This window comes from Phoxinus phoxinus (assembly GCF_949152265.1).
Source record: "Phoxinus phoxinus genome assembly, chromosome: 24".
Taxonomy (NCBI): domain Eukaryota; kingdom Metazoa; phylum Chordata; class Actinopteri; order Cypriniformes; family Leuciscidae; genus Phoxinus; species Phoxinus phoxinus.
In genome coordinates, this window is record NC_136899.1 from 14,878,266 (window position 1) to 14,903,131 (window position 24,866).

General features: G+C 36.8%; 3 protein-coding genes across 4 annotated transcripts; 1 reads left to right on the top strand and 2 right to left on the bottom strand.

Moving 5' to 3' along the window:
• Positions 1-981: 981 nt before the first annotated feature.
• On the bottom strand, positions 982-4,702 carry nanog (nanog homeobox). Of its 2 annotated transcripts, XM_079602508.1 has the most exons (5): positions 4,058-4,567; positions 3,303-3,655; positions 3,096-3,215; positions 2,386-2,436; positions 1,385-2,304 (listed from the first exon to the last, which is right to left on the bottom strand). In XM_079602508.1, the coding sequence occupies exons 1-5, from the start codon at positions 4,413-4,415 to the stop codon at positions 2,119-2,121; spliced, it is 1,068 nt and encodes a 355-aa protein (XP_079458634.1). In that variant the 5' UTR covers positions 4,416-4,567; the 3' UTR covers positions 1,385-2,118. The 2 variants fall into 2 exon arrangements, with proteins under 2 accessions (XP_079458633.1, XP_079458634.1); XM_079602507.1 differs by having other exon boundaries at positions 982-2,436; positions 4,058-4,702.
• A 2,073-nt stretch (positions 4,703-6,775) lies between these two features.
• ipo4 (importin 4) lies at positions 6,776-21,336 on the top strand. Its single transcript, XM_079602585.1, has 30 exons — positions 6,776-7,151; positions 7,412-7,498; positions 7,599-7,678; positions 7,771-7,812; positions 7,970-8,099; positions 8,972-9,151; positions 9,245-9,310; positions 9,527-9,628; positions 9,706-9,789; positions 9,978-10,127; positions 10,900-10,953; positions 11,054-11,163; positions 11,258-11,366; positions 11,463-11,592; positions 11,795-11,908; positions 11,989-12,102; positions 12,213-12,336; positions 12,782-12,893; positions 12,980-13,104; positions 13,187-13,264; positions 13,997-14,054; positions 14,149-14,254; positions 15,852-16,045; positions 17,257-17,307; positions 17,423-17,548; positions 18,126-18,352; positions 18,433-18,565; positions 20,462-20,566; positions 20,664-20,733; positions 20,820-21,336. Exons 1-30 carry the CDS (start codon positions 7,083-7,085, stop codon positions 20,948-20,950), a joined length of 3,261 nt encoding a protein of 1,086 aa, XP_079458711.1. The 5' UTR covers positions 6,776-7,082; the 3' UTR covers positions 20,951-21,336.
• Positions 21,337-21,692: 356 nt separating this feature from the next.
• LOC306992690 (uncharacterized protein) lies at positions 21,693-24,864 on the bottom strand (the record flags this gene model as incomplete). The annotated part of the gene is made up of 3 exons (XM_079601820.1): positions 21,693-22,396; positions 24,259-24,491; positions 24,569-24,864. The coding sequence occupies 3 exons, from the start codon at positions 24,862-24,864 to the stop codon at positions 22,284-22,286; spliced, it is 642 nt and encodes a 213-aa protein (XP_079457946.1). The 3' UTR covers positions 21,693-22,283.
• Between the last annotated feature and the right edge of the window lie 2 nt (positions 24,865-24,866).

The following is a 24,866-nucleotide window of genomic DNA, read 5'->3' on the forward strand; positions in this document are numbered from 1 at the left end:
TGTCATTTATTTTCAGGATTACTTAAATCTTCAATGATCCTTCAGAAATCATTCCCATGCTGATTTGTCACTAAAGTATTATTTTTTAATAATTAATGTAGAAAACAATTGTTGCTCTCTGGTATATGTACATGTTTGGGAGAATAATGTTTTATTATAGTTATCCTATTGTATACAACAAAACGTAAATGTGAAAAAGGTGATATGCACATTCATATTACATGTTCAGTCTATAGGCGTGTAGTTCTTTACTAAGTCAACGTTATTGTGTGTGTGTGTGCATATAGAATATATTTGTAGAATGGGATATTATAGAATGGAATAAGCATTATGTAAGAAATCATGTTGATAACATTTAAAAATATTTTCTGTTATATACACATTTAAGAAAACATGTTAACATATCATATTTAAAAATATATTCTATCACACAAAACTTTTAAAATACAAGATTCTTTCAAATACACAATGTTAAAAAAAAAAACGTTAACATTTAAAAATCATTTTATAAATAAAATATATAAGAAAACATTTTTAAATAGTTATATAAATGAGAAATAATTTTTATAAATTTGAACGTTTCTTATATAAAATATTATGAAAATTATGAAATGCAATGATGGTGGTGACTATCATAAATGTAAATTGAAAAGATGAAAGGATTTAAAGCTCACTGTCAGATATGCCCTTTTTATCCATTCTACCTTTCAAAAGATTGAGGTAACTTTTTTTAGAAAAAAAATTCTTAAACTTACAAATGCTGCATTTGATAAGTTGAAGTTATATAAAAAAAAAAAACAGTATGATATTGTAAAATGTTAATTATTTTAAAATGTCATTTTCAGGATTACATAAGTCTTCAATGATTCTTCAGAAATCATTCCCATGCTAATTTGTCACTAAAGTATTTTTATAATTAATGTAGAAAACAATCGTTGCTCTCTGGTAAATGTATCCTTTTGTAACTTCTGTAATTCTTTTGGAAGAATAATTTATTAGTTATCCCCCTGTAAACAACAAAACGTGAAAAAGGTGATGTCATGCACATTCATATTACGTGTTCAGTCTATAGGCGTGTAGTTCTTAACCAAGTAACATTTGCTAACTATTGGTCTAGCAGCATAACAGCCTTTTTCACAGATCTTTGTGAATGTGGATCAGGTTTTAAAAGTGCAAGTTTTTGAAAACTGTAGCATTATAGTTTGTGTAAACAACAAAAACGGGCATGCCATGCACGTTCAGTCTATAGGAATGTGTTTGCCCAGGATCTTTACAAAGTGACAATTGCCAACTGACCCGGCATGCATAAAAGTGTTATCGTTTAAGGATCTGTGTGAACAAAGTTGCTAGCTTAAAAAAAAAAAAAACTTTGTCATGTAAACTTACAAGACACCACTACAGTTATGACCCATTCCTGATGAAACCAATTACTTAAAGGATACATTAAAAGCAGTATGTTTAAGTGTTGAGCAGGCCATTGGCAAACACAAAACTACATGCTGGGGGAAAAAAGCCACAAATTTAGGAACAGATAAAACATTTATTGCTCAACTGGGTCAAAGAACTGTTTTTGTGTGGGCAAGAGTACTGGGCAAGCACAAAGTTTGAGTGTCAATTACAAAAGACCAGATACAGGCGAGCAAGAATTTCATAAATGCACAAATGTAACCGATCACATACAAAAGCATTAGAACGCAGGGAAATTTATAAACAAAAAAACAGTGCAGACCACATTTTCTTGTACACAGATGTAGAGCAGTGCCTTGCATTCAAATTCATGGAACTCATTTAAGAAATCGACTTGACCTGACTAAATCTAAAAAAAGAAAACGAGCACCTGGAAGAGCAGAGGAATCAAGATATTAAATACTCTGAAAAGGTACAATGAAGTTATAAAAATAGATCTCGGTATAAAATGCGCTGAGTTTAAAAAAAGGCAAACTTTACAGATTCAAAAATCTTGAGACAAGTCTCACTTGGCCCCAATTGGCAACCCATGACATCAGCGCCTAAAAATATCCAACAGTTTGTTGCCAAAAAAAAAAATATTTACAAACACGGGGAGCACCCGAGGCTGCGGGGCTGAAAGCAATGGATATATACAACAAGCAGCCGCACTCACAGCAAAGTCATTCCTTTTGTTGACCATTGGGCGCCCAGCATGGTTGCCATTTGAGTAGGGCTGCTTCCTTTGTTCACTGCATTGCCACCATCACGGGCTTGCATGTAGCTAGTAGGGTTGGGGAACTCGTAGTGCGTCACAGCTGGGGGCAGAGGCCAGTTTCCCGGGGGTCTCGCGGTGGCCTGAGAAGGAGAGCGTGGCTGTGGGTAGCTGGGGTAGATGGCCGTTTGTTGAGGACTCCTCTTGAACAGAGGCTCTCTCACCTGAGGGTTACTGTAGTGATCTTGGTTTGATCGAGCGGTTTCAGTCTGAAACTAAAAAAAGGCAAATTTTTAGTAAATTAAAACTAATGATGGGTCATTTGTATCATCGTGCCTTTAAGACATTATCCAAACTACTGAAATGCCTCCTTTGTGGATGATAACTTGCTCTACGTCCACACTGATCAGTTCTGCTACCAACAAGACAGAACAAGCAACAGTGTAGACGTCGTTTTAATCCTGTATGACTTTACTCAGTGGAACAAAGATGATTTTGAAAAATATCCCCATACAATGAAAGTCAATGGGATTGTTTTGGACCCCATTGACTTTCATTGCATGCATAATCAGTTTGAACATTCTTCAAAATATCTGCTTTTGTGTTCCACAGAAAAAACTATATATATATAAAAAACTACTACAGCATATGGGTATTCATTTGTATCATCGTGCCTTTAAGACACCAAAACTATTGAAATGCCTTCATGAATGATAATTTGCTCTATCTACAGTTCCTCTACCAACACCACCACAACAGAAACTTCATGTCACTTTCTTTGGAAATTTTTTTGGGAGAAAAACTGTTCGTTTGGACCACATTGACTTAAATTGCATGGACAAAAGTGGTTAAAACATTAATATATTTTGTGTTCCTCAGAAGGAAGAAAGATGCATGTTTGGAATGACATGGTTTGGCATGAAACCGCGCTCACCTGAGAATGAGCAGCTGATGTGTTTGGTACGGCATTAACGACGTATCTCTCGGTCATCCAACTACTATCTCTCTGATGCCTCTTGAGTTTCATCCTACGGTTTTGAAACCACGTTTTCACCTTTGGAAAGAAAAAGCGTTATTCCTCATGACAATCCATTAAAGCTTTAGTTCTTTCAACAGTCTTCAGTCTCTTTATATCACTAACCTGTTTGTACGTTAGTCCCGTCCCTCCAGCCAGCGTCTTCATCTCTGCGGGCGTGAGGTATCTCTGGACATTAAACCGGTGGATAAGGGCATTCATCTGCTCCTCAGAAAAGGCAGCTCGGGTCTTGCGAGGCTGGGCTGGACGTCGGGCTGGAGATGTGGTCAGAGGCGGCAAGGCATCCACCCCCAAATTCTGACTCACCGGCTCCTCTACTTCAGCAGAGACGGCGTTTGAGATCGGTTCTCCACTGTCGGGACTGCCACTGTCCGTTTCATAGTCCCGATCTTTCCAGGACGGGTGATTGAGGTTGGTCAGAGCGCCCCCCTCACGACTGCTCCCTGAGCTCCAGGAATCTGGGGGGGGGAAATAAAAGCTTTACTTCATGGACTATGCCATTTGGCATACAGAGAATGATAACCCTTTAAAATGAGTTTATAAATTTGCTTGAATTTCCTGAACGCATGGTTTATACATAGCGGTGTCTTTTTTATTAATGTTTTTGATAAATGGAAATTAAGCTGTAAAACATTCATTAGATGAAAAACACACATCAAATTGTTGCCTTGAACTTAAAAATCTAAGTCACCATAAAAAACGTTAAAAGAGATATTCTAAAATGTACTCCAATAACCTTTGAATTATTTACAACTTGGAAAAAACTTTACTTTGAAAAAGTCAGTTATTAGCCTACTTACTGAATAATGATTAAATTGGCTTTACAACCATTTCGTGAGGCTTGATCAGAGGAGGGTTACCTGGGGTATGAGCCTCTGAGTCACTGGGTGTATCGCTGCTGGCCTGCTCTGCCTCTTTGACCTTTGGATCGGGCTCCGTCTTATTATAGGAGATGAAGAGCCGTCCGTTCTGCGTGTGGCTCGGGTAGTTGCCGTAGTTGCTCGCATTGCCGTTCTCCGGGCTCCAGGGTGGCGACTGCTGTGTGGTTTGAGCGGAGTAATAGCTCGCGGTGACCCCGCCAGACTGAGCGTACGCGGCCTCGGCCCAGCTCAGATTCGGGTGGCCGTGCTCGGACACCTGCGGGTACATGAGCCCGTACGCATAGGCATGATAAGATGGGTTGAAGTTGTAACTCACTGGTATCTTCCAATCCGCCATTCCCTCGTCGGATGAACACAGTAAAAAGCAAATGTGCAGCGATGGACCTACTACAGGACCTGAAAACAAAAACCCAAAGGGTTCGACTACCCTCGAAAACAGACGCCGATAATAGCTCTCCTCCTTAGATCCACGCAAAAAGACCCCTTGACATACCTGATGAAAAACGCGTGGAGAAGCTGATTTATAGGCCAGGTGAGTGGATGTGGGCTGGGTGGATTTGCGAAGAGATGCGCGGACCAATCAGGTGCAGCTTCTGAGAGCTGGAAACCACACCCTCATTCCACATCAGCTGAGCCAGGTAGGCATACTCTCACCTTTAGCTACATTATATATTCGCATATTTTCATTTAGCGTTTTTTTGTCAATTACACAATTAGGCTATTTATTGATGAAAATTACACTGAAAACGATATTTAAATTAAAAACTTTTGACTTAAATTATTTCGTAAATTCTAGCTATGTTTTTTATTTTTTTAAAACATTTAACTCCATAAAACTCTATAAAAAACAGAGACCTATTCATCCTAAAAATTAATCGTTAAGAAAAAACGTATCTATAAAACTATTTTTAACACATTAAAAAAGTGAGAAATATTTAATAAGACTAAATAAAATTATTAGGCTATTGTGATGTACTAATACATCCATGCCCGTGATTTTGTCATGTAGGCCTACATAATTATATAAAGATTATCAGTATTTTAAGACCTAAAAATGGGCTACATTTTCACATTTAATTAGTGCAGTTCCTTCTCATCCCTCTAATCTATTGTCTGATTTAACATGTTTACCAGAGTTACGGTACTTCCAGGGTAAAGCCTACCAATAATTTCTTTAGATTAGCATGATTAATCCTATAAAACATTACAAAGCCTCATGTGAACAAGTTAGCCTACCCTAAAAGTGCACCAATCTAGAGCTATTTAACTTTGAAAATGTGTGTGGACTATGGAATGCACTGGCTGGACTTTTTGAATGCCTTTAGCAGGTTTGCCTTAAAATTACCACCTGAATAGGTGTGTTTGTAGTCCACCCATTTCTAGGCTGCTGCATTAGAATGGAAATATTTCTGTATGAGGTGAAAATATGAGCTAATCATGGGGTGATTAGAGAGACCACAGATCTGTTTATGGGAAAATAGGTGTGAAAGGGTGGGGAGGTGTGGCAGTGGCATGCAATGCATTTGTCCTTTTGCACTTGTTTATAAATTCAGCAAATCAGACAAAATCATTTAGAAATTTTAGTATGGTCAATGTTTACATATTCCAGATGTGTACTGTATTATCATTGTGGTGTTTGAGTTAAACTTCAATTGCATTTATTTATTTATTTTCTTTTTGCCGGTTTGTTTTTTTAAGCATGGTTTGTTTAAATTATGAGACGATTTTTGTCAGATTTTATTTATGTTCTGTTTATTTATGTATGTTATATTTAGGTTTTTATTTAGGTTTTTAAATGTTTTTTTGTTTGTTTTGTTTTTTAGAAAATTATTGGAGTTTAAATTATGATATTGTTGTCAGATTATTTATTTATTTGTTGTAGTTGTTTATGTTGTATTTATTTGTTGTAGTTTTTATCTAGGTTTTATTTACGTTTTGTATATTGATACCATTGCTGTCATATTATGTATTATTTATTTAAGGTTTAGCCTGTTTTTTTTAAATAAATATAGGCTATAGCCTACCATTTAAATATAACCTACAATTGTTGTAAGATTGTATCTATCTATCTATCTATCTATCTATCTATCTATCTATCTATCTATCTATCTATCTATCTATCTATCTATCTATCTATCTATCTATCTATCTATCAAGATTTTAGTTTAAATTATGATACCATTGTTGTCAGATTAGTATTAGTATTGTTATTGCTGTTTTAGAAATTAGTTTTTTCACAATTTTTCACCATCAGGTGTATTTATGTATTTTGTGGGTTTGTTTGTATGTATTCATTTAATGCAGTCCTCCTCACTGATTTGTACTGTTTATTGTTGTCAGATTTTTTTAGACTTGTTTTTCTGTAGTGCAGTTTTCTCAGTGATGATAATCGTTGTTTGCCATCTGCCCATCGCAGCTCTTTCTAATGGAGATTCGAATGCAAATAGCCCATTAGCGCTTCATCATCTCTAGCAAGCTTCCGCCGCCTAAACATGATCCATTTCAATACAAACAGATGCAAAATATGAAGACCTTTAGACTCAGAGACTTTGTTGCTTGATTGACACAGAAACAACAGTTTCATATGGTTCAACCACAGTTTTAATCTTTCTTTCACAGGTCTGTGTGCACAGTGAATTTCGACCTCCATTCCCACTGCAGGCGCTGTTGTTATATTGCCGTCAAATGTCTGTCTGAATCACATGGTTTTCAGGGCTGTGGCCCCTTTAACGCCCAACTCATGCGGCGTTTTCTCCTTCTGTCCAGCGTGGTAACTTTGGGAACTCCGCACATTAGCGCTCGTGCAGTTAAATAACATTTCCACATGACAGTTTATTTATGTGATACTATCATAGTTATCAAATATTCTTACGAGTGTCATCTGACCTAAATCTTGTGTGAATACTGTCATATTGTCAACTGCATGTCATCTGATTTGGTCTGGTGGTCGGTGTAGATTTTTTGGTAATTTTGAATAAATAACGGTTGAACGTTAAACGGTGAAATGATGTCAGAAGAGCTCGAGCGCGTCCTGGTGCGGCTGACAGAACCGGACAACGCTGTTATTCAGCAGGTAAGTTAACGTTAAGTTAGATACTTATGAAACTGTCATGCTGTGCCAAAATTGGCGCTATGGTATATTTGATTAATATTTATCATATGAGTTAATTGTCGTTTTCAGCGTGTAAGTTAATTGTAAAGAATAGTTTAATTAATACTCGTCTTTAATGTTCTATGGGGTTTACTAACTGTTAGGCTATAACAGTTAACGTTACGTTACATGGTCTTTCTAAGGCCATGATGATGTTTAAGGAGAGTCATTTTCTTTATAAGGCCACAGCTGAGTTGAAACAGGCATTTAAAGATCCAGCTATCATTCCTGCTTTGTGTGCTGTCATGACTGGATCTCAGAACCCACAGGTAAGTTTCTGTTATTCTTTTAATTCTTTAACTTATGTCAAGTTTTCATAGTCCTAACGTTACTCGAAGACTTGCTTTAATGCTATCATTCTTGCTTCAGGTCCGTCAGTCGGCTGCAGTGATGCTCAGGATGAGAGTTAGAAAACATTGGAAGAAAATCAGTCCAGACCATAGAGAAAGGTTTTGGATATATTTTTCACTTATATAATTTCATCTATTTTGATGGACATTTGCTCATTTGTGATTCATATGTTTTCATCCTGCTTACTCAGTCTGAAGGCAGTGGTGCTTCAGGCTTTACAGCAAGAAACAGAGTAAGTCTGGGGGTAATATACTAATATAATAAACATAATTAGCATATAATGGTATTACCATAGTCAGCTTTAAGGGACATATGTTACTAATAAACCATGGTGTATACATGTTGCTTATTTTTTCATGCATTTTTCTTTTATTATTTCCATTCCTCAGACACACAGTTCGTCACTCTCTTTCTCAGCTGAGCGCGGTCCTGGTGAAACACGAGACCCCAGACCGCTGGCCTGCTCTCCTCACCCTATTAAACCAGTCTACTAAAAGCGATAACCCACAGGATAGACAGGTAACCCCATTTCACTTAAAAAAAGTACTGTGCCACTACCATGGTGCATTTATGATATTAGATCTTTATCAAATTCATATACTATGTTTTTTTCATGGTATTGTTTGAAGTACAATGTTCAAAAACCTGGTACTTTTTAGTAAATTCTCAACTGCAAAGACTCTAATAATATTTGTTAATGATTTATTTATTTAATTATTTTAATTGTAAATCACAATGTTTTTATTAAGATCGAAAAAATAGCTATATATATGTATTATCGTAATATAGGCTATTACATTTATATATTATTAATGAAAATGACTATTATTAAAATAAACTTTTATTATTATATTAGTCATTTTGTTGTATTAGTATTACGGTATATTAGTAATTTTGTTTTAAAGTATATCAACACATGATGGAGATGAATTGAATTTGTGTGAAAGGGATAGTTCTCAAGTTGTTCTAAACATATGAGTTGTTTTCTTCTATTGAACACAAAAGCAGATATCTGAAAGAATGTTGGTAATCAAAAGGTTGGTGGTAGCCCTTGACTTCCATAGTAGAAAAAAAAATACTATGGAAGTCAATGGCTACCGTCAACTGACTAGTTACCAACATTCTTTCAGATATCTTCTTTTGTGTTCAACAGAAGAAAGTTTGAAAAAACTTGAGGGTGAGTAAATGATGGTGAACTATCCTTTTAAGCAATATGCTGTCTTTTTTAAATGAGTTATTTAGCTTTTGTTTGCTTGATTCTCTGTCCATTTGAGTTAGTTAAATTGGTGGAGATTAATAAAAGAAATTCCCTTTATTTTTCACTGATGTACCATTCGTGTCATACAAAACACCCAAAAAAGACTTTGAATAAATTTCTTTGTTCTGTTCAGGTGGGTCTTTTATTGCTCAGTAAGGTGGTGGGATCAAACCCAGAGCCCTTTAAACCCCACTACAAGGAACTTCTCCAGCTGTTTGGGACTGTTCTCCAAGACCTGAACAATCCTACGGCTCTCTACTACTGCATTCTCACCCTTACCTCCATCACAACCTACACCGGCACAGAGGAGATGGTCTGTTCTGCTTCCTAAGTTGCCCTTGGATATAAGAATTGGTGTTTAGTACTACATACAGCATGTTCAAAATGTTGTTTTTCTCTCTTTCAGAACCTGGTGCGATCTCTGATCCCCAAACTGCTCATTGCTCTTAAACGCCTCATTCAGGCAGACCAGGTGAGGACACTTTGATAACAACTCTGGCGGTGTTCGTATGGTAATGCTCCAATCACTGTTTCCATTATGTTACTAAATGATGTGCTAAACACTGTGTGAGTTGCGTCGCTTGATTGATCAGTTTGCCTTTATGAGCCTTTAAGTGGCCCAATGGCTTTGACCATCCTTCAAACTTAAATGTTTATCTCATAAGTTTATTTTTTTTGTTCTTTTAAGGACCAGGCCAGCGAGGCAATGGAAGTTTTAGATGAGCTGATGGAAAGCGAGGTTTCCATCATTGTCCCACACATTGCTGAAATTGTCCAGTTTTGCCTTGAGGTTTGTCCACACTTCTTTAAAGTGATTGTGTTGATTTTTGAGCCATTGGGTAATAAAGTTTATGTTCTCTCTTCTAGATCAGTGCAGACGTCTCCCTTAGTGATTCTTTGCGTGTAAAAGCCCTGTCGTGTATCGCTGTTCTCATCAGACTGAAAAACAAGGTAACTCTCACTTCTTGCCTTTGCATTTCCTACTAAGGGCCCGGGATATACTTAATTTTCCACGTTCCTCTCTGTCTCAATCACAGTCGTGTCCACGCAGCTTTCAAAGTATACTCAAGCACGAATGGATGAGTTATTTAAATTATTACTTCTAATAAGCACTTCTGTTTTTTTCTTCTATTCTCTAGACTGTTTTAAAGCATAAACTCTTGCAGCCAATCCTGCAAGTAGTGTTTCCAATCTTGAGTGCAGCGCCTCCTCCTGGAGAAGAGGACCCAGAGGATGAGGAAGATGATACTGAGGACGACAGTGAGAATCCCAAACACTTTGCTGTTCAGGTGGGTCTCTTCACATGCTTTATCAGCTCTTACTACATTTTCTCACTGTCGTTAAGCCACAACCCAATTTTTTAGGAATTTGAGATCTGGTTTCACAGAAAGGGTTTAGATTAAGCCAGGATTGGGCCTTCGTTCAATTAGGACATTTAAGTGGCTTTTATAAATGTGTCTTAGAAAAAAGACATCACTGGTGTGCATCTTGAGACGAAACAATGGCGCTGATATATTTTGAGATATGCCAGTGCAAGTTGCTTTCAGTTAAGACAGCTCAAACGTGCATTTTACTCTGACTAGGCTTAAGCCTTGTCTGTAAAACCAGGCATGAATCAAGTATTTATTTCTCAAAAATGGTTGACACACACACAAGTACCGTCCATCTTTAGAATATCACTAACACTGATGAATAAACAGTATAAGGTAAGGCTATTAAATAGCAGTCCCAAACTAGTTTTTGTTAATAAAGTAAAGTTTTCACCTCTGATATTATAACCGTGATTAAGAATTAAACTTGTGTATTGACTGGGAAGTATGCAGACATCTTTTTGTAGGGTGCTGTTGCCATGGTGAATTGTAACTTTCAAACTCGTCTTTCAAAATAAAAGTCTTACATCAGTATTTTAAACATTAGAATTACTTTTTTTTTTTTTTTCGTTTTTACTACACACTCACTTAAAACAGTCTTGCGACCCACCGGTTGAGAAACACTGCCCTATACTGTATCTATGTCACTCTCTCGTATGTGTTCAAATCTTACATATGTGTTCCCCTAAAGGTCATTGACACAATGGCTCTTCACATGCCACCAGAAAAACTCTTCAACCAGCTGGTTAGTAAACAAAAACACTTATTGTTAAGATTGGCTTTTGTAAGGACTCAATACCTTCCAGTGATTCTATTCAAATGTATTTTGATTTTGTGTCCTGCAGATGCCTTTCACTCAGGCTTGCTTGTCAAGTGAGAACCCGTATGAGCGTAAGGGGGGTCTCATGTGTATGGCAGTGCTGGCCGAGGGCTGTGCAGATCACATCCGCACCAAGTAAGCTGTACTTTACAATTATACATAGATTTCTACCCAAATTCATAGCACATAATTTCCAAATGCTACATTTTTTTCTTTGTGTATGTTTTAGGATGTTGTCATCCATGCTTCAAACGGTGTGTAGCAGTCTATCGGACAATAACCAGGTGGTCCGCAGTGCAGCGCTCTTTGCCCTTGGCCAGTTTTCTGAACACTTGCAGGTCAGACTGAAACGTCAAGACATTTTTTCATCAATACGTTATGCGTTTTGTTTATTCATTAGCTTGGTTTAAAGAGAGTTAATTTGTCTTTCACAGCCAGATGTCAGTAAATTCCATGCTGAACTGATGCCGTTGTTACATGGATACTTGTCGGCGGTGAATCAGACCAAAATCGGACACATGACGAAGGCCTTCTATGCCTTAGAAAACTTCTTAGAGAACTTAGGTTAGAATGCAGACACAATTAAATGTGTACCTTTCAAGATTTTTTGGAGATTTGCATAATTATTAGTGCTTCATCAATATAATATACTTAATTTATTTGTTTGATTTAATATGTTGTATTAAATTATCTTGTTTATTTCTTTCTTGGCCTTCACCCTTGCCTACCCTTCTCTTTTATTCCTTTTCATTCTTCTCATATTCAGGTCAAGAAATTGAGCCCTATCTGCCCACTCTAATGGAAACCATGTTGTCAGCCCTTAACAATGCAGAAAACTTCAAACTGAAAGAGCTAGCTGTCAGTGCAATCGGAGCAATCGGTAACTTCATCCTTCCATTAACACGGCATTTTAAGCTGTTATAGTAATGCCCAGACTTATAAGATCTCCTGCTTTCTCAGCTAACGCAGCCAAGGAGATGCTATTGCCTTACTTTCCTCCAATTATTGAGAGTCTGAAGGGATTCCTGACGGACACAAGAGAGGAGATGAGGGCTCTGCAGACACAGGCACTAGGTAAAAACAATGATCCAACATCTTCCATATTTCGTAAGCATCATGCCTAAGGAGGCACTCAGCCTAACCTAATCTTTCATCACTCCTTTTTCTCTGTATATCTTTCATAGACACACTTTCCGTGTTGGCCCGCACTGTTGGTAAGGATGCGTTTAGTCCATTGGCAGCGGAGTGTGTGCAGTTAGGTCTGAACCTCACAGACGCAGTGGATGATCCAGACCTGCGCCGTTGCACGTATGACCTCTGAAATCCTCTGTCCGCTCTGATATTTATGTGTATTTATAGACACTATAAAGGGAAGATTCATAGGAAAAGTAATGGAAAAATCCTAACATTCAATTTGTCAGCTGTATAAATAGAAGTTCCATATTTCATTAAAAAAATTTTTTTATATTTATTTGTTTTATATATATTTATTTGTTTTATTTTTTAAAGCATGGTTTATTTAAACTGAGACCATTGTTGTCAGATTTGTTATTTATGTTCGGTTTATTTATTTTTTTGTTCTATTTATTTGTTTTTATTTAGGTTTTATATACGGGTTGTTTTATTTTTCAAAGCATGATTTGAGTTCAAATTATGATATCATTGTTGTCAGATTATTAATTAATGTGTTTTATGGAAGTTATTGGAAGATTGAGGGCTGAATTTTTCAAAATCTCTCTCTCTCTCTCTTCAGGTATAGCTTATTCTCTGCTGTATCTGATATGAGTCCTGACTGTCTAACCCCTCATCTAACTTCCATCACCACGGTGATGCTGCTGGCACTCAGATCCACAGAGGGTGTGACGGTCAGTGTGTTGGACTTTTCTCTCAGATCAGCATGTGTACACCATCAAACATTACAAGTATTATAATATTCCTATCCACTTCACAGACTCATTTGGAGGAAGACAAACAGTTTGTGCTCCTGGATGACGACGATGATGATGAAGGTGAAGAGGGTGATGCCATTTTAGATGAAGAGGAAGAATCTGAGATTGATGAAAGTGATGTTGCAGGGTATGTCTCTGTCTCTCTCATTCTGTCACTTTAGTGTTCTCTTATGTAAGAGCATTAATCAGGATTCCCTCCTTTCTCACAGATTCAGCGTTGAAAATGCTTACATCGATGAGAAAGAAGATGCTTGTGATGCTTTGGGTGAGATCGCCTTCAACACAGGGTAATGAGGCATGTTATACATAATGCAGCTATGCACACAAACTGTCATGCATATACAAACTAGAGGCTTATATTAGGTGCATATACACTACCATTCAAAAGTCTGGGGCCATTAAGATTTTATCTTTGGAACAAATTAACTTTTATTTAGCAAGGATGCATTAAATTGATCTAAAATAAATGCTTAAAAAAAATTACGCAGCACAACTGTTTTCAATATTGATTCGATTGATCAAAATGTTTCTTGAGCAGCAAATCGGCATATTATAATGATTTCTGAAGGATCATGTGACATTGAAGACTGATGGCAAACCTGAATTTTCAGCATCATTACACCACAGGAATAAATTACATTTTTAAAATAGAAAGTTATTTTAAATTGCAACAAACAAATAAATGCAGCCTTAGTGATCATAGGAGAATTGTTTCAAATACATTAAAACTGCAACTGAACATTTGAAGGGTATGTAATGCTCAGTTTCTCTTGGCTCTGGCATTCACAACAAACTACACTTCCACAGGAGCGTATTTCTGAGCAGGATATAATGTTGGGCTGGGCTTTATTGTATTACGAAAGTAGTTCTTGATACAAATCCCTCTCAAATTTGTGGCTTTGGTTATGTCAGAAAAAAAAGACATTTATCAGTTATTAGACAGTTAACTGGCTTATACTAAATGTTTAGTTTTGGTACAAAACATAGTTCTTAGAATCAAGCTTATTTTTGTCTCTCAGAGTGGCGTTCCAGCCCTTCCTGGAGTCCAGCTTCCAGCAGGTCTTTGAGCTCAGTGATGTGAGTTACTGGTGCCGTGCTTGTGGTTTCATGAGTGCTTGCACATAATGCTGAGTTACTGATGTTTGCTCTTTTGTACTTGTGCATCCATTAGTTCCCACATGAGGACGTGAGGAGAGCCGCCTTTGGTGCCATGGGCCAGTTCTGCCGAGCTCAGCACAAAGTGTGGAAGGAAAACCCAACGGAGGCAAACCACCAGGGTATGTTAAAACCAACTGTACACAATAGGTCTGGGCAGTATGGCCACATTTAGTGAGGGATGGTAGCAGTGTGTCAGCTGGTAGATTATTCTGTGTTCTTTATGCGTCAGAATATCTTTAATGGTAAAACTACACTTCTAACTGCTCAAGAATTGACAGCTTACCTGATTATAACAGGAGCTAGAAATGTCAATTTTCAGGAATTTTCATAATCAATTGTAATTAGAATTAACAATCAAATAATCATTAATGACACAAAATATGTTATTCTTTAAGTATTTCTTTTAATCATAACTGAAAGTTATACTCTGCTGTTCAAAAGTTTGGAGGCTGTAATTTTTGTGAAAGATAATATTTGTATTCACTAAAGATGCATTACATTTGGCAGTAAAGAGATTTTAATGTTACAAAATTTCTATTTCAAATATATTCTGTTCTTTTCAACTTTCTATTAATAAAATAATAATGAGAAGATAATGCATCACTGTTTCCACAAAAATATTAAGCAGCACGACTGTTTTGATAATAATACGATTTTTTTTTTAGCAACAAATCAGAATATTAGAATAATTTTTGAAGGACCATGTAACTGAAGACTCTGGTATTGGTTGCTGAAAATTCAGCTCTGCCATCCCAGCAATAAATTATATTTGTAGAAATAGAAAACCGTGATTTAAAATGTTAATGTTTTGCAATATTACTGTTTAATGTATTTCTGATCAAATTAATGCAGCCTTGGTGAGTAGAAGAGGCTTTTAAAAAAGATGGTAAAAAAATCTTACAGACCACACACATTTGAATTGTAATGTTTTAATTGTAATAGTAATATTAAAATGTGGATTTTATATATTTTACATATCTTTTCTTTTTTTTTAATAATATTGGGAATAACTGATTTTTTTTTTCTCAGTTTTCCATGTACTATATTTAGGTAAATTTAGGTTGTCTAGTATAATTACATTTTACTATTAATAAATACAGATATTGCCATTTCTCCAGTAAATACCAATTCATCTATCTTGACGTATTTATATACATTATGCTTGACTATCATTAGAATGAAGTAGTATCCTTGGGTTTCTGTCAATCGAGTTAAATAACTTAAATAAATAAGATGGATTTACTAGATTATTTACGTAACTATATAGTAATGCTTATTTTTATGAATTAAACATTTTCAAGTTGAATTCCCCCAAAAAGAATAACTTTTTTTTAAGTATACTGTTATACTATTAGAAGATTTAGCTCAAACCTCCCACCTCTGGTACTCACATCTACATGTCTCTGATTTTTCATTATCACTCTCCTTTATATTCACATCACGCTCTCTGCTTCCTTTCATCTGTTCTGTGTCTGTCTCATTAATGATGTCTCAGAAAGAATTAGGTGCGCCACTTGTCAAGAGGATTAAGTTTTAACTCGGACTGTATTGCTGTGGAGTGCCTCAAAGCCCCTATCATTCATTCACTTCTTATCGTTTCCTTTCCACCCACTTCTTCATTAAATGAGCTGGAGTCGATGTGAAAAAAACATGTAGTTTTCAATTACCCTGAATCCTTTGATCAACTCTTGCATATCTCTCTTTATATCTCTCCAGCTCTGCATAAGCTGTTGCAGGTGGTGTTGCCTTGTTTTCTGGAGGCGGTGAGACAAGACAGAGAGAGGCAGGTGGTGATGGCTGTACTGGAGTCCATGAATGCTGTGATTAAATCCTGCCAGGGGGAGGCACTGCAGGCTCCAGGGAGACTGGGTGAAATAAGTAACGCCATCAAAGACGTACTGAAGAAAAAGGTCAGGATTTAATTTTAAGACCTCTTTGTATCGAGCATAACAACATGATCAGCATTCATTTGACAAATAACATATAGGGGCAGACATTTGGTAAATAATTTACATGCATATTAAACAACAATGGACCTCAAATAGATCCTTGTGGAACTCCAATATTAGAATCTAAATATTCTGTATTTATAACTCTTAACACACTTTTTCCTATTTTCTAAATAAGGTTTGAACCACATAATGGCATCAGCTGAGAAGCTCAAATTTGATAACCTAGAAACCAAAATATCATAATTTACAGTTTCAAAAGCTTTCTTAAAATCCAAAAATACAGCACTAACTACAACTCCTTTATCAATCTTTGATTTTATATTTTCCATCATAAAGTACATTTAAAAGTCCCCTTACACTTTTAAAAGTACAACCACTTTATGTATAATATATTGTCATTAGACACCTGATCAAAAACATTTTAAGAAGTAACATGATCAACGGTTAACATCATTTTATCAAGTCATTTTGGTTGCGTTCACACTGCAAGCCTTACTGCTCAGATCCTTTTTTTATGTACGAAAAAAGAGTTTTGCTTTTATATAGAGCTGTCACTGTAATGCTTATTGGTTCTGAAACATCACTGTCTTTCCACTCACTACCTTTCGCAACTGTCTTGATAACCTTGGATATGTAAAATCTTTGAAGTGACTCCCATGAGTGCAGAATTGTGACGAATGTTGATCTAGTGATGTAAAAGTCACATGAATTCTGTTATGAGTGACTGTTTAGACTGAGGTCGCATTGCAAAACATCTGACCTGTATCGGATTTAGTACCACATATGGAAGTGGCACAAATCAGAATTGAAAGATCAGATTCCATGTGGATTGTGAAACAGATCTGAGTCACATGCGAGCAAAAAAATCGGATTTGGGCCACGTTTACCTGCAGTCTGAACGTAGCCTTTGTGTTGTGAGAACCAAAAAAGAATGTGTATAAGGCAGTAGAAAAACTGTATATAATTATCCTCTGAAAATCCTTTTAAGCCAAGCAAAAGGCTTATACTGTCAAAAAAATTGGTTTCAATTAATCAAATGAATTATAGCACTGACACAAACTGGCTTCAAACAGCAGCTTATTCTCACTTCTTCAAGGTGTTACATAAGTCTGCAGTGGCTGGTTATTTCTTATGCTTGTGATCTCATTTTCTCTTTCTGTCTTGCTCAGACCGTGTGTCAGGATGTAGGTGGGGATGAAGCAGATGATGACGAGCAGCAGGTGTTTATTTGAGCATTTCAGTTTTTATCATTTAGTCACAGTTCACTGTCAGCAATGATACAATTAACCTAAAAGGACTGTGACAGAGTGGAATAATTGAGTGTTTGTGTCTCAGGCTGAGTATGATGCCATGCTGCAGGAGTTTGCCGGTGAAGGGATTCCTGTTTTAGCCTCGGCTGTACCGGCTGAGACGTTCTACCCTCACCTCAATGACCTGCTGCCCCTCATCATGAGCAAAGCTGTGAGTCTCTATTCTCTCATTCTGTATTCAGCGTTCACAGATGAAGGTCATACTTTAAGGCCTATTCAAATCAAGAGCATCATCAATCGGCAGTCTCTTAGAGACGGAGCGTGATGTGACTTGCATTTGAGAATTAATTAAATGTTTTACTTTAAATTTAAGCAATGCATTGCAGAAATGTACCAGATATGTTGTTGCTTTCCTGGAATGAATGGCTGAATTAAATTAAGGTATAGGTGATATAGGAATATATCACCTATACCTTAATATACCTTAATAAATAATATAATAATGCAGCTTAATAAACATTTCTTCTTATTATTATCAATGTTAAAAACAGTTGTGCTGCTTTATAATTTTGTGGAAACTGATACCTTTTTCATTGATTCTTTGATTAATAGAAAGTTCAAAAGAACATAAGTTATTTGATTAATCTAACATTATTAATTCATTGAAGTAATTTCTTTAACAAAATTAAATGGTTAATTAAATCCTTAAATTAAATGTGTCAATTTCTTGAGCATTTCTAGCATCCCCCTTTTTACTTTGTGCTATTTTTTTGTTGTTGTTGTTTTAGAAATCCTCATGCACGGAGGCAGACCGCTCCTTCTCTGTTGGTACGATTGGAGAAACCCTGCACTCATTGGCGGGTGTGGCTGGAGGCAGGGCGGTTGCTGGCCGGCTGTCCAATCGGCTGCTGCCGTTGCTTGTGGCTGGAGTGAGGGACAGTGATGCAGAAGTGCGCAATAACAGTGTGTATGCACTGGGAGCTCTCGCACAGGCCGCCGGACCCATCGTTGCCTCGTATCCTTCACAGATCCCTGTGTGTGTGTACCTGTTCTCAGATCTCCATGGCTCTGTTAACCTTAACTCCGGTGCTTCAGTGATTACCCCATGATGCTCTCCCTCTTCTCCAACCTACTCTCTAAAGAGTCTGACCTGAGAGTGATTGACAACCTGTGTGCTGCCCTGTGCAGGATGATCATGAGCCACGTGGAGGGGGTCCCACTCGAGCAGGTCTCTTCTGTCTTCATTTTAGTATCTATACTATTAAAGGGATAGTTCACACAAAAATTCACTTACTCACTTCCACATTGTTCCTTATACAAAACACAAATGAAGATAAACGGAAGCTCAAGCATGTTCGCTTGACTTGTGAGAACCAATGAGGTTCATTATCATGCATCAAGCAAGTATGGTTTAGCTTCCTTTTACCATATTTGAGTGCTCTATGCATGTTTTGTGTGAATAAAAGCCTAAATTAAATCTGTTCATCACGCAAAGAAATTGTCTTTTCAGAAGACTTGGCTTTAAACTGCTCGAATCATACGGATTTATTTCACAATCTCTTTAAGACAACTTTGAAGCGTTAGCAAGGCTTGACATTAAAGCTACACTGTGTGAGATTTTCTCCCATCTAGCGGTGAAATTGTATACAACTACCAACTGAATATTACTTTCTAGCCCCTCCCATTCCGAGGGCATTTTAACTACTCCGGTGGCCGTATTATTACGGGGGCTCCCCCTCGCATTCGTCACGTGGCCACTGAGTAAAAGTGTGAAAGGTGAAGCTTGAATTCCCAGGTATGTCCCTCTTTGGCTAATGGCTAATCTATTTTTAAGATGGAGGCTCAACATGGCTGCCACCGTTCGAGCGACTAACTCATATGTATTCTGAATGGCAGATTCTACGCTTACGAGAATACTTGATGAGTTGGTGGAAGTAATTATACATGAATGAGCACATATAATTTTGAAAGAACAAAGTGTCTTTTGCTAAGAATCAACTTAAAAAATTACATCGTATAGCTTTAACGCTTGTTTGGGACAAGTGGAGTTTTCACTTCAAGGGGAAGTGAATTTTACTTGCTCGACCAGACAGTAGCCTGATTAAAACGTCAATAACAAAAAATAACTAGGGTATCTCCAAAACGCGAGTGATTCTGCATTCATTTAGTAAAGTGCCGATTGATAGTGAATAATACTATATAATATGTAATGTAGGCTGATGGTAACATGGTTGTGCTGTTGTAGAGGCTCGCGCAGCTTCATGAGGAGAAATGGAAACAAATGAGTGCAGCTCACAGAAAGAAACTCAGTTAACGTACTGCAGTAAAAATTCAAAATATGGAGTATTTATAACATGCTACAGTTGAGCAACATCACACGACCAAGAAAGCTGAATACCATCACGATTGAAAATGTGAATGATTTCATATGACAGTTCAATAAACAAGTGATTAATTTTATGTCACTTACATTTGTTCTATTTCAGCAGCGAAAACAACTGACCTTTCATAAACAACTGCCTCTTTCCTGAACGAATCAGCCGTTTGAATAAATGACTCAATGACTCACTCATTAAGAAGGTCACCTGCCGCCACCTACTGGTGGTTTAGTTTCTTGTTGAAAAGTATCATTCTTTCCAACATTTCTTATTTCTATTTTCAGAAAATATGTAAAACGATCTCATAACATTATTTAATGAAGTTGTCATTTTTCAGTGTAAATTATTTAATTTGATTGGTAACCGCCCAATAGTGTATTATTATTCTAATTTAATTTATTGATCAAATTTAGGAGTTTAAAATGAAAGATGAAGCATGTATTTAAAACGATTAGGGGGAAATGCCCTTTATAAAGGTTAAAATATCATAAATATGCAGATTTAAATATGCCAAAGCGGACTGAACACTAATGAGAATATTGCTTCAGAATAAATTATAATTACAACACACAAAATAAATCCTTTCTTTTTCCGGACAAGCAAATGTTTTACTCGGGACAAGTACAATTTACTTGTTCGAAGGACAAGCACGTGAAAAGGCTTAATGTCGAGCCCTGGTCAGAGTTTTGGGTGATGCAACAAAAATATGTATGGTTATAATACCCATTTTTGCCCTTTTCTCGCAGGTCTTTCCTGCTCTGGTGGCTCGTCTCCCTCTGAAAGAGGACATGGAGGAGAACAAGACCATCTACAGCTGCCTCACCTTCCTCTACTCTCACAACCCTGTGCTGGTAAAAGCTCATTTTCACTCCCAGCATGCTCGGCTCACAGCTCCTTATTGAATCTTGTCCTGTCAATGGACTGATTGTATTTTATTTCTCACTCCAGGTTGTTAGTCAGCTCGGGCCAATAATATCTGCTGCCGCTCATCTGTTGGGCATGAAGGATGTTGATAATGGTAAGAAAGTGTTTATATACCATTGGAATATTTTATTTTTATATTATGAATGAAATGCATAATTTTACTCTTATTTATTCTTTTAGAAACACAAAACAGCCTGCTCATGCTGCTCCGAGGTCTAGCACAGCAACACACTCAGGAATTTGAAAGTGCGGTAATGTCACTTCCTGATGAACAGAGAAACAAAATGACCATGGCTGTCACTCAGTCATAGCACCTACCCTTTATTCTAAGTGTTCATCCCCTCCCCTTCCACTCTTGTGAAAGCCAGCCAAACTGATAATAGATTTTCTTATTACATTAGAAATGGGCTGAGACCGTTAGCAGAACATGCGCTCACTGGCGTACTCTGCTTTCTGTATTGCAGCAGAGACATTGAGACTATTTCCTCTTAATTTATTACAAAGGTCCCTTATGCTTCTTGTCACTTTTATTTTGTTTTACTATGAGTTGTCTCCCCCCCCCAATAGTTTTTGTCTATGTCTCAATTAATCTTCTGCTTTCTCATCTATATTGAATATTCCATGAAATTCTGGCTTATTTGAGTGTAAAGCTTTGAATTGCCCTTGCAGTGAAAGAAATATATTTCTATGAATTGTTCACTGTTGTTTCTTTATTTCTGGTTAAGCGTGTCCTGGGAATATTCCATGAATATGTTGAACTTGTTATCCAGAATTAGTTTAAGAATCCACCATGTTTCTGAAAAAGCACATTTTTATTATTACAGCAAAATACAGTTGCAATTTGCCTCAGTAATATCATTTTATGCATCAGCAAATTAAACCAAAACACAGATACAATACCATTTAAAAGTTTGGGGTCGGTAAGATTTAATAATAATCTTAAAGGCTGCATTTATTTGATAATTTTTTTACAAATATTATCAGAATTTAAAATAACTGTTTCTATTTTAATATATTTTAAATGTAATTTATTTGTCATGGTAAAGGTGAATTTTCAGCATCATTACTTCAGTCTTCAGTGTCACATGATCCTTAAAATCATTCTAATATGCTGATTTGCTGCTCAATAATCATTTATTATTATTAATGTTGAAACAGTTGTACTGCTTAATATTTTTATAGAAACCATGATACATTTAGAACGTTTAAAAGAACAGCATTTGTTAAAATAGAAATCTTTTGTTACATTATATTTCACTTTTGATCAATTTAATTATTCTTTAGGGCTTAAAAGTATACATTTCTTTAAAAAAAAAAAATCTTCCTGAACTTTAAAATTAGATGGATATAGATTGTATATAGGTAAAAATGTGTGTAGATAAAGCAGTCACTGATGAAATGTATGCTGATTATTCTAAAATACAAAAATAGCAAGAGATTAAAACCTTTTTTTGTAGGATATTACCCACAAAACTTTAGTTATACTGCCAACTAATATAAATAAGATGAAGAATCCTTGACTTGCAGCATAGCACATACATTTTAGACTGTCTTGCACAAGTTTAAAACGTCCAGAACCTGAATTGGGAATAGTCTTCAGTATCGTGTTAGATTGCTTTAGCCTAGCTGTCAAACGTCTTCCAATCACTCCTCGCTTGGCAAGTCTCGTTTTTCTTCTGTCTTCTGCCATTTGGACTTGGACTGTGACACTGTGTCCAAGGCCAGAGTCGTTTCCACCGGCTGGAGTTCATTTTCCGCTGGGAGGCGGGAGACACAAGAATATTCATTGCCATGTTTATACAGTAGGTTATTTTTTATGTGCATCAGACAAATCCTACACACAAACCCAGAAGACTTAGAGGTCGGGAAATAGGTATGTCGAGAGAGAAAGCGAATATCAATCGCTCAACAAACACGCGGGAGAGTGTGCTGAGCGTGCGAATACCAAACACACTTACTCAGCAGCCACGAGCGTTACGTTAGCTCACCTCGCTGATCTGCAGATGTCATCTGTTAGCTAACTGTCAGGAATGAAGCGTTATATTACTGCAAGCCCTGACTGACACCTGCAGCCCAGTGGAACCCGACGGACTGAAAAAAATTGGTGGATTGTAGTAATACTAGTTGTAATTAAGTGTGGAGAGGAAACATTTTTGTGCAATAGAAGTCTGCAATATCAATATACAATGAAATCTGTTTGGTTGTATTTAACATGGCTCCTCTTTCTTGACTATGCAGTGTTAATATTGATTTTTAGGTGCATGTTGCCGATTTCATGTGCGCCGGAAGCCTATTACTTAAAGTAATTTCTTAGAAAAATTTACTTAATGAAACTATTACCCACTTGCCAGAACAAATCAATCTGTGCAGCCAAATGCCATGGGGAAAACCATCATCTTAATGAGATTTCAACTGAAACACTGCTGTAAAATACAGCAACTTACTGAAGGTTTTTTTAGTATGTTATACTATTATATGTATTAGATTTTATTTTATTATATTTTCAGTGTTTTAATTGAATTAAAATAATAAAAAAACAAAAAAAATTGTTAGGTGCTTTTTTTTTTCTTTTTGTATCTAACCTAATTTAGTTAGTTACCATGTGACATTTATGATTTCATATGATTTCACAAGCTGCTTTTTTTTTTTTTTTTTTTTTTACAAATCTGTTGCGGTGCGTGCAGTCACTGGACTAATTTGCCTAATCTTCACGAATCGCTTTAAGAACACGTTAAGTTGCTTTTTTTTTTTTTTTTTTTTTTTTTTTTACAAATCTGTTGCGGTGCGTGCAGTCCTACGTCACTGGGCTAATTTGCCTAATCTTCAGGGTACTTTAGACCGTCACAAAAGCAACAGGTATGGGGGAAAATTGTTCCATGTAATTTCAGTGGAAACGTGGCTATGGTTGTTTAAATTGTCCCCGTTGTGCTAATGTAATGTTAACAAGTATAATGTTTTATCGTTAAAGCATATTTATTCAGGTGCAATGTCTATATAGTTTATACATTTGTATTTCCGTTTTAATTAGTTATTTTGGTACATCAAGTTAAACAATGCAAATAAGAAGTGTTGTTATGGTAACATGCTGAAATTAAGGTTTCTTTTTCAGATTTTATTTCAAGTAAAGACATTTTTTCTTTATGGTTTCAGGGGCTGTTTATATGACACCATTTTTAACTAAAACTGGAAACTTTTCATGCATTTGCCCCTTCATTTACTCTACAACAGTTTTCAGGGCCTGAAAATGCAAACTTTTGAAAACAAAGTGCAGGTTTTTGAAAATGATAGCAAATCCTCTCACAAAAACGCTAGTTTGTGAAAACGGTGACATCATGTGCATGCATGTTACTTGTTCAGTTTATAGGCGCGTAGAGTTTCTTTACAAAGTGACATTGCCAACTACTGGCCTGGCAGCATAATACAGCGTTTTTAGACATTTTTGCAAATCCATCTGAATGGGGATAATTTAGATTTTGTCTTGTAAATGTACCCTCAGTTTTAGTTTATTATAAAGACCCTGCCTGAAAGTATTGAATTGATCCTCTCCTTTGATCCAACAAAAGTGTAAAATGAAATGTTGTTTGACAGTTAGAACTGGTTTAGCTCCTCCATGTCTCACCTGGTTGTGTGTGTCTCCACGGGAGGATGTCCACCCCGCTTCTGCAGAAGGATCGGTCGGTGTGGGACTCGGTGCTGTAGAGAACCTCCTGACACTGACGCTCTCCGGGATGCTGCGCTTTCACACGCACCTCCAGAACGGTCACTTCCTTCTCCTTCTTCAGCTTCCCTGACTTCCCCTTCACCCGTGTGCGCTTAGTGTCCACCCACACCACGCGCTCCTTCACCGCTGATCTGGGTACACATGGAGAAATCAAGATATTAACAAAATATTTGAATACATACAACTGCATCTGTAAATTTAAACTCACTCTTCAATGCCCAGGTCAGCCAGTGTAGTGTTCAGGAATGGAAAAGCCTGGTCATGGTTCAGAATTTCAATGGGCAGGTGCACACACATGGGCACCGTCCAGTCCAGCTCGGCTCGCACCGTTTTGTCATTGGTGGGGGAGTCTAAGGGGCCGTCACCATTCACCTGCTTCTCCTGGTGCTGGACCCCATGCTGAACATCTGGATTTTTTTCTTGGCCTGCCAGCTTGACACTGGTGTCTTTAACTGGCAGCTGTTGCTCCTCTTTGTTTTCTTTCCTTTCGTCTATGATGATCATTG